The sequence below is a fragment of the Manihot esculenta genome, chromosome 9 (genome assembly GCF_001659605.2).
Source record: "Manihot esculenta cultivar AM560-2 chromosome 9, M.esculenta_v8, whole genome shotgun sequence".
In the NCBI taxonomy this organism is placed as follows: Eukaryota; Viridiplantae; Streptophyta; class Magnoliopsida; order Malpighiales; family Euphorbiaceae; genus Manihot; species Manihot esculenta.
The window spans coordinates 1,134,934-1,144,736 of NC_035169.2; the positions used below are offsets into that span (position 1 = coordinate 1,134,934).

Below are 9,803 nucleotides of genomic sequence, written 5' to 3' on the forward strand. Positions count from 1 at the left end.
TTGTCTCCTTAGATTTTATTTTCATACTTAAAATAGTCAAAGAAGCCCCATCTCATTTTGGCCGGCATGACACAATGTTTGAGGAGACAAGCTTTGGATGATAATCATATATGGAATTTGATAGATTTATTGCCAGACAAGAAAGGTATAGCATGCAAATGAGTTTTTGTTATCAGAGTCAATCCATATAGTTATGTGGCTTGGTTTAAGGCCAAATTTGTAACTAAAGGATATAAATAAATTTATGGAGTAGACTATTCAGACATCTTTTCACCTATGGCCAAAATTATTTATATTCTGTTATTTATTTTCACAGCGACTTCTTAGCATTGGTTGTTACATTAGCTAGATATAAGAATATTTTTCTTTAGAAGAAATGTATATGGAGCAACTAAATAGTTTTGTTGCTTATAGAGAATATGGAAAAGTTTATCGTTTGTAGAAAATTTTGTCTAGTTTAAAGTAGAGTTCTTGTATTTAGTTTGATAAATTTAGTAAAATAGTTCAAAATTTTAGATCAACAAGTGCAATCACTCAGATTTTTACAGACAATTAAAAATTGACATTATTTTTCTTATTATATATGTTGATAATATTGTTATTATAAGAAATTATGAGTAAGAGATTCAAATACCGTTTAAATGATGAGACAAGCTAAATCGACGGTGAAAAACTACAAAAATAAATATTTTTTAAAATATTTATACTAATATTATTATAAACAATTAAAAAATAAATAAACAAGAATAATTTTTAAATTGTTGCATTTAACCAGAATATATATGTAATTTTTTTGGCTCTTATAAATTGCCTAAATATCAATGAAGAAATGAGAAAAAAAATTTTTAAAACATAGAATAAAATTGGGTTAATGTTCCACATACTTATTGAAAAATTTCAGTTTAGCTTATTTTTAATTTTTTGTCTAAATTAACTTAAAAGTTTCAATTTAATTCCATTTTAATAAAAAAATCAAGAAATTAAGCTTCTTAATTGGACTAAATGAATATACTAAAAAATTAAATTAAAATTATAAAATTTAACTTCTTAATTTTTATCCGATTTAAAAAGAATTTGATTTAAAGAATCGATAAAAATACCATTGAATTTAAAGAATTTAATTTAAAGGATTGAAATAGGGTATAAAAATTAAACATATTTAAAGGTTAAAAATATAAAAACCGAAGAAAGAGGAAAGAGAGAAGACGAAGAAGAAAGAAATATAAAAGCTATATTTTGATTGCATTGCCTATATTTGCATTTGTTATCGAATTTAAAAAGTTTATTTATAATAAAAAAAATAATAAGGATGGTTTCGATTATACAATTTAAATAATTTATAAAATTATAGTATTTGATTTTATGAAAAGAAATAAATATTTAAAATTTAAAAAATATTTGAATTCAATTTGTAGTGAATGATATTATTTCCAACAACTTTGATGGAGTTGAGAAATTAAAGAATTTGGGCAAATAATTTTTCTTTTTGAGCAAAAATGGAATTTAAATTGAAACTTTTGAATTAGTTTAGCCAAACAATTAAAATGGGTTAAACTGAACTTTCCTAACAAATATTGTAATGAAATCAAAAATTTAGCCAAATTAATTTTATAAAAGGCTCAAATTCTAGACTCGTCGCATCGAAATAGGAGTACTTTTGTACTTTATGCAAAATCCAAATTAAGAAATTGGAGGAGAGCTTTTAGCTTTTTGCAACAATAGAACCCAACAAAGGAACACCAAGTCAACCATGAAGTCTTCCTTATCTCCTTTCACACTTCTATTGGATGATATTCTGCAACTTGGTTGCACAGTTAGGCTCAATGATTGCCATTCATCTTCTTCAGAGTTGCTGCTGCTGCTGCTAATGCACATCAGACTCAGAGCTCTCTCTCTTCACTCTCTTTACAAAGATCAAATTTCAATGGCAAAGTTTCTTTACCATCTCCTTCTCATCAAGTTCCTTTATCTTCTACTTCTTTCATCATCTGCTTACACTTCAGCAACAAATTACTCCATAAACTGTGGATCAGAGTCCACCGTTAGTCTTCTTGATGACCGGACTTTTGTTGGTGATGAAAATTCTGATTCTTTCTCTGCAGGAAATGGTGTTTCTATCAGCAGTGCTTCAGTATTACCTGCAGGTACTTCTCCTCTCTATCAAACCGCAAGAATTTACAGGCAGCTATCATATTATGAGCTCACAATCGCCGATAATGGCACATACTTGTTACGCTTTCATTTCCTCGCTTTCAGCTCCGAAGGGACTAATCTTTCTGATGCTTTATTCAGTGTTTCCACTTCAAAATTCTTGCTCTTGTCAAATTTTAGTGTCAAGAACACTACCCATTTACCAGTAATCAAAGAGTTCTTTCTAACTATCAATGCAGACAAGTTCAGAATTTACTTCAAACCTGATACAGAGACTTCTTTTGCTTTCGTTAATGCCCTGGAAGTCCTTATTCTTCCTAACGACTTCATCAAGGATGAATATGCTGTTGCAGTCCCTCCCTTAGGAACCGTAAATGGTACTTTCCTGCTGTCCAATGCTTTTCAGACATTATATAGAATAGATGTTGGACAGGACGCTAGAATATCGAATGATCCCTTCTGGAGGGACTGGGTGGGTGATGATCCTTATCTAATTCCTGGGTCTTCTGCAAAAAACTGTACTTTTTATTCTGGTAAGCTTAATCAGGCTCCTGGAGCGGTTGAAGACATTGCCCCTGATCTCGTGTACAAGACTTGCAAAGAAGTGAGCATGGATAATGGAGGGGCTTCAAATTTTTCTAACATAACTTGGAGTTTCAATGTGAGAAAGAAAGCTAAGCTTCTTGTCCGCCTTCACTTCTGCGACACATTCAGTGTTTCACCTGGTACTTTAAAGTTTGATCTATACATATATACAAAGTTTAACTGGGTTATTGATCCTTCCAACGTTACAGCTGGTACTTTGGCAGCTCCAATTTTCTGGGATTGTGTCCTTGAATCTGATGATTCTGGATATGTGAATTTCAGTATAGGCCCTAACGTTGATTCTGAAAAGAAAGATGCCTTTCTACATGGATTGGAGATTATGGAGTTTCTGATGACAAATACAAGCATGGATTTAGACCATCTCCGATTCGGACATCGAAGCAAACGTCTCAATCTTGTAATTGGATTGTCAGTTGGGGGTGTGGGTTTGATTTCCATTTTGATAATCTTGTTCCTATTTGGTCTGAGACGCAGGAGAGCTAAGCCTGTTAAAGCTTTGTTTCTGAAAGATGTCGTTCCTCCAGGGAGAGGGAGGCCTCACAGTTGGATAACTTCAGCAACTGTCATTTCCTCCCCTGTTCCAAATTTGAACCTCAAGTTAAAGATGCCTTTCTCTGATATAATTGCTGCTACCAGGGACTTTGACAACGAGTTGTTGATTGGTGAGGGTGGATTTGGCAAAGTTTATAAAGGAACTCTTCCCAATGGAATTAAGGTGGCTGTTAAACGAAGCGATTCAAGCCATGGCCAGGGTCTTCCAGAATTCCAGACTGAAGTTACAGTCCTATCCAAAATTCGCCACCGTCACCTTGTTTCCTTAATTGGGTACTGCTATGAAGGATCTGAGATGACACTGGTTTATGAATTCATGGAAAAGGGGACTCTGAGAGAACACCTGTACACCTGGAAGAACAACTCAAAGTCTTCATCTGTACTGCCAAAATTGACTTGGAAACAAAGGCTTGAAATCTGCATAGGTGCAGCTAAAGGTCTTCATTATCTTCACACAGGTTCTGATGGAGGAATCATTCACCGAGATGTTAAGTCAACAAACATCTTGCTAGATGAACATTATGTGGCAAAAGTTGCTGATTTTGGTCTTTCACAGGCAGGCCCACCTGATCCAGACCATTTCAGAACGGGTCTGATTGGAAGCTTTGGCTATCTTGATCCTGAATATGTGAGAACTCTTGAGTTAACTGATAAATCAGATGTCTACTCATTTGGTGTGGTACTGCTTGAAGTGGTTTGTGCTCGACCTCCTATAGTTAACTCATCCAGGAGGGAGGAAATAAACTTAGCTGAATGGGCGATGTTGTGGCAAAAGAAAGGGCAACTAGAAAAAATTATGGACCCTTCACTGGCTGGTGAGATTAATCCCAAGTCACTGAGAAAGTTTGGCGAAATAGCTGAGAAGTGCTTGGAGGTTGAAGGAGCTAAGAGGCCTACGATGCTTGATGTGTATTGGGACTTGGAATATGCACTGCAGCTACAACACAGTGCAGTCCCCAGAGAACCACACGAGGACAGCACAACAGATGTTTCGTCAGCTTTTGTGATGACTCTGAGTTATAACAGTTTCTCAAATGAAGAAGGTTGTTTGCAGATTGGTGATGACGATGAATCAGACACGAAGGCCATGTTCTCCCAATTGATGATTGATGGTCCCAGATAATCTCCAGAATCAGCACTTAGATGCATTTTACCATTTTGCATCCATTACACTCTGCTCGGTTCAATTCCGATCCCTAAAATTTTATGAAATTCAATTGAATTTTATGTTTTACCTTTTAGAATATAATTTTAGGAATTGAATTTCATGGAACTGCTTATAACTGAAATCAATTCCTTCAAATTTTAATGGAACTAGTTGTTGTCCACATATTATACAGATATTAAAATATTTTATATTATTATTATATAAAATAATATATTTTCTTTTATGAATTTACGTCTATTATTAAAATTGGCAAGATATTTTTTATTTTATATTCGGACTTTGAATTTAAAATTATTTATTAATAAAAAATAGATTATAATATATTATTTTATCTCTAAAGTGTTAAAGTAGATGATTGATTGTTTAGTAATATCTATTATTTTTTTAATATTTATAAATAATATTAAAAAACTAAAAAATATAATTATTTATTAAAATAATTTTTAATTATTTATTTTATAAACATTAATATTTTTAATGATTTATAAATTTTTAATTATTTATTTAATTAACTAGGAAAAAACTTGTTAAAGATATTTTAGTTCATAAAATATTATTATCTAAATTTTATAGAATTTATTTCAAATTTATATATATATATATATAACTGGATTTTAAAATAGAGAATACAAAAATTGAAGTGGCATTCTTATAGTTATGATGAGTGACACTCTTATTTTATTTTATTTTTATTTTTAAATTATATTTTTATATTTAATAATATTACTAATTAATATGTTCATAATAAATGAAATTTATTATTTTTTTTATTACAATTTTTATAACTTTTTAACTTTTTATGTTGCTATTAATATGTGACTTTTTATTTTTCTATCTTTATTATTGGTATGTGACTTTTTAATTTCTTATAATTTTTTAATATAATATATTAATCACAATAAAATAAAATTTTTTAACATATATATTTTATTTTTATTTTTAATAATAAATAAATTCTAAAAAAATTATAACCAATATTTTTTATAATAATTTTAATCAATTATATATAGTTATTCTATATAATTATTCAATAAACAAAAATATATAACATTTATTAATTAGATTATATTAGATATAATTTTAAAAAATTATCAAATTAATAAACTAACATTATTATGAGATAATAAAAATTTTTTACTTAATATTTTTGTTATGGACTTATATATATTTATATTTTTTTATAAAAATTTATTTTTTTTACATAATATTTTATTATGGACTTATATATATTTATATTTTTTTTATATATTAATTTATTTTATTGTCTATTCAACCAAAGTTATATTCAATTGAAATTCTACATGATTCTTCGCATTCTGATAAATTCAATTTTTTTTATAATCAATTAATGCTGTGAATAACAATATTTTCTAGCTCTAAGGTATAGAATGACAGTGACAATACTGGTTCTATATTTTATTGTTTGTAAGAAAAAAAGTTGACGCATATATAGTGTTTGATAAAATGTTTGTGAGAAATTGAGTAACGTTCGATTGTGTGTGAGTGTTAGATTTTTTTAGTGATTTCTCAATTTAATTGGAATATTATAAATATTTTATTTTTTTAATAGCTATTTGAACAGAATAATTTTCAATTTGAATGGAATTAAAATTAAGAGATTTAAGTGTTCAATTTAAAAAATAAAAAAATTAATTTATTAATTACACTAAAATTCAATAAATAAAGTGTAATTACAAAATATAATATTTTTAAATTAATCCACGTTATTTAATATTATCAACTTTTGATGGATTATCTCATACATACGTTTATGAAATACCCAATACATAAGTTTCAAAAGCTTTTAAAAAAAAGTTTAAATATTATTAAAATTACAATTAAAAAAAAAAAGCTTTCAAAAGCTTTTGATTGCATCGGCTATATTTGCATTCATTATTATTGAATTTAAGAAGCCTCATCTGATTAGGATCGTTACAACTATATAATTTAAATAATTTTAACGACTATATAATTTAAATTATTTATGAGATTATAGTATATGATTTTATAAAAAGAAATAAATATTTAAAATTTAAAAAATATTTGAATTCAATTTGTAGTGAATGATATTATTTCCAACAACTTTGATGTGAGTTGAGAAATTAAGGAATTTGGGCAAATAATTTTTCTTTTTGAGCAAAAATGAAATTTAAATTGAAACTTTTGAATTAGTTTAGCCAAACAATTAAAATGGGTTAAACTGAACTTTCCTGACAAATATTGTAATGAAATAAAAAATTTAGCCAAATTAATTTTATAAAATGCTCAAATTCTAGACTCGTCACATCTAAGTAGGAGTACTTTTGTACTTTATGCAAAATCCAAATTAAGAAATTGGAGGAGAGCTTTTAGCTTTTTGCAACAATAGAACCCAACAAAGGAACACCAAGTCAACCATGAAGTCTTCCTTATCTCCTTTCACACTTCTATTGGATGATATTCTGCAACTTGGTCGGACAGTTAGGCTCAATGATTGCCATTCATCTTCTTGAGAGTTGCTGCTGCTGCTGCTAATGCACAATAGACTCAGCTCTCTCTCTTCACTCTCTTTACAAAGATCAAATTTCAATGGCAAAGTTTATTTACCATCTCCTTCTCATCAAGTTCCTTTATCTTCTTCTTCTTTCATCATCTGCTTACACTTCAGCAACAAATTACTCCATAAACTGTGGATCAGAGTCCACCGTTAGTCTTCTTGATGGCCGGACTTTTGTTGGTGATAAAAATTCTGATTCTTTTTCTGCAGGAAATGGTGTTTCTATCAGCAGTGCTTCAGTATTATTACCTGCAGGTACTTCTCCTCTCTATCAAACCGCAAGAATTTACAGGCAGCCATCATATTATGAGCTCACAATCGCCGATAATGGCACATACTTGTTACGCTTTCATTTCCTCGCTTTCAGCTCCGAAGGGACTAATCTTTCTGATGCTTTATTCAGTGTTTCCGCTTCAAAATTCTTGCTCTTGTCAAATTTTAGTGTCAAGAACACTACTCATTTACCAGTAATCAAAGAGTTCTTTCTAACTATCAATGCAGACAAGTTCAGAATTTACTTCAAACCTGATACAGAGACTTCTTTTGCTTTCGTTAATGCCCTGGAAGTCCTTATTCTTCCTCAGGACATCATCAAGGATGAATATGCTGTTGCAGTCCCTCCCTTAGGAACCGTAAATGGTACTTTCCTGCTGTCCAATGCTTTTCAGACATTATATAGAATAGATGTTGGACAGGACGCTAGAATATCGAATGATCCCTTCTGGAGGGACTGGGTGGGTGATGATCCTTATCTAATTCCTGGGTCTTCTGCGAAAAACTGTACTTTTTATTATGGTAAGCTTAATCAGGCTCCTGGAGCGGTTGAAGACATTGCCCCTGATCTCGTGTACAGGACTTGCAAAGAAGTGAGCATGGATATTGGTGGGGCTTCAAATTTTTCTAACATAACTTGGAGTTTCAATGTGAGAAAGAAAGCTAAGCTTCTTGTCCGCCTTCACTTCTGCGACACATTCAGTGTTTCACCTGGTACTTTAAAGTTTGATCTATACATATATACAAAGTTTAAGTGGGTTATTGATCCTTCCAACGTTACTGCTGGTACTTTGGCAGCTCCAATTTTCAGGGATTGTGTCCTTGAATCTGATGATTCTGGATATGTGAATTTCAGTATAGGCCCTAACGTTGATTCTGAAAAGAAAGATGCCTTTCTACATGGATTGGAGATTATGGAGTTTCTGATGACAAATACAAGCATGGATTCAGACCATCTCCTATTCGGACATCCAAGCAATCGTCTCAATCTTGTAATTGGTTTGTCAGTTGGGGGTGTGGGTTTGATTTCCATTTTGATAATCTTGTTCCTATTTGGTCTGAGACGCAGGAGAGCTAAGCCTGTTAAAGCTTTGTTTCTGAAAGATGTCGTTCCTCCAGGGAGAGGGAGGCCTCACAGTTGGATAACTTCAGCAACTGTCAATTCCTCCCCTGTTCCAAATTTGAACCTCAAGTTAAAGATGCCTTTCTCTGATATAATTGCTGCTACCAGGGACTTTGACAACGAGTTGTTGATTGGTGAGGGTGGATTTGGCAAAGTTTATAAAGGAACTCTTCCCAATGGAATTAAGGTGGCTGTTAAACGAAGCGATTCAAGCCATGGCCAGGGTCTTCCAGAATTCCAGACTGAAGTTACAGTCCTATCCAAAATTTGCCACCGTCACCTTGTTTCCTTAATTGGGTACTGCTATGAAGGATCTGAGATGACGCTGGTTTATGAATTCATGGAAAAGGGGACTCTGAGAGACCACCTGTACACCTGGAAGAACAACTCAAAGGCTTCATCTGTACTACCAAAATTGACTTGGAAACAAAGGCTTGAAATCTGCATAGGTGCAGCTAAAGGTCTTCATTATCTTCACACAGGTTCTGATGGAGGAATCATTCACCGAGATGTTAAGTCAACAAACATCTTGCTAGATGAACATTATGTGGCAAAAGTTGCTGATTTTGGTCTTTCACAGGCAGGCCCACCTGATCCAGACCATTTCAGAACGGGTCTGATTGGAAGCTTTGGCTATCTTGATCCTGAATATGTGAGAACTCTTGAGTTAACTGATAAATCAGATGTCTACTCATTTGGTGTGGTACTGCTTGAAGTGCTTTGTGCTCGACCTCCTATAGTGAACTCATCCAGGAGGGAGGAAATAAACTTAGCTGAATGGGCGATGTTGTGGCAAAAGAAAGGGCAACTAGAAAAAATTATGGACCCTTCACTGGCTGGTGAGATTAATCCCAACTCACTGAGAAAGTTTGGTGAAATAGCTGAGAAGTGCTTGGAGGTTGAAGGAGCTAAGAGGCCTACGATGCTTGATGTGTGTTGGGACTTGGAATATGCATTGCAGCTACAACAAAGTGCAGTCCCCAGAGAACCATACGAGGACAGCACAACAGATGTTTCGTCAGCTTTTGTGATGAGTTATAACAGTTTCTCAAATGAAGAAGGTTGTTTGCAGATTGGTGATGACGATGAATCAGACACGAAGGCCATGTTCTCCTAATTGATGATTGATGATCCCAGTTAATCTCCACAATCAGCACTTAGATGCATTTTACCATTTTGCATCCATTACACTGTGCTTGGTTCAATTCGGATCCCTAAAATTTTATGATATTCAATTGAATTTCATGTTTTTGTATGTTTTACTTTTTAGAATATAATTTTAGGAATTGAATTTCATGGAACTGCTTATAACCGAAATCAATTCCTTCAAATTTTAATGGAATTAGTTGTTGTACGCACATTATTCGAATATTAAAATATTTTATATTATTATT

The 9,803-nt window shown here is 32.0% G+C and overlaps 2 protein-coding genes across 2 annotated transcripts; both read left to right on the forward strand.

Annotated features, from left to right (window-relative positions):
* The first annotated feature begins 1,711 nt into the window (after positions 1-1,711).
* On the forward strand, positions 1,712-4,704 carry LOC122724685 (probable receptor-like protein kinase At5g24010). Its single transcript, XM_043960409.1, has one exon. The coding sequence runs from the start codon at positions 1,751-1,753 to the stop codon at positions 4,430-4,432; it is 2,682 nt and encodes an 893-aa protein (XP_043816344.1). The 5' UTR covers positions 1,712-1,750; the 3' UTR covers positions 4,433-4,704.
* Positions 4,705-6,762: 2,058 nt separating this feature from the next.
* LOC110623005 (probable receptor-like protein kinase At5g24010) lies at positions 6,763-9,798 on the forward strand. Its single transcript, XM_021767808.2, has one exon. The coding sequence runs from the start codon at positions 7,046-7,048 to the stop codon at positions 9,524-9,526; it is 2,481 nt and encodes an 826-aa protein (XP_021623500.2). The 5' UTR covers positions 6,763-7,045; the 3' UTR covers positions 9,527-9,798.
* Positions 9,799-9,803: the final 5 nt, after the last annotated feature.

Excerpts from the sequence above, each read along its gene's own strand:
- LOC122724685 (XM_043960409.1), top strand. The coding sequence starts at position 1,751 with ATGAAGTCTTCCTTATCTCCTTTCACACTTCTATTGGATGATATTCTG.
- LOC110623005 (XM_021767808.2), top strand. The coding sequence starts at position 7,046 with ATGGCAAAGTTTATTTACCATCTCCTTCTCATCAAGTTCCTTTATCTT.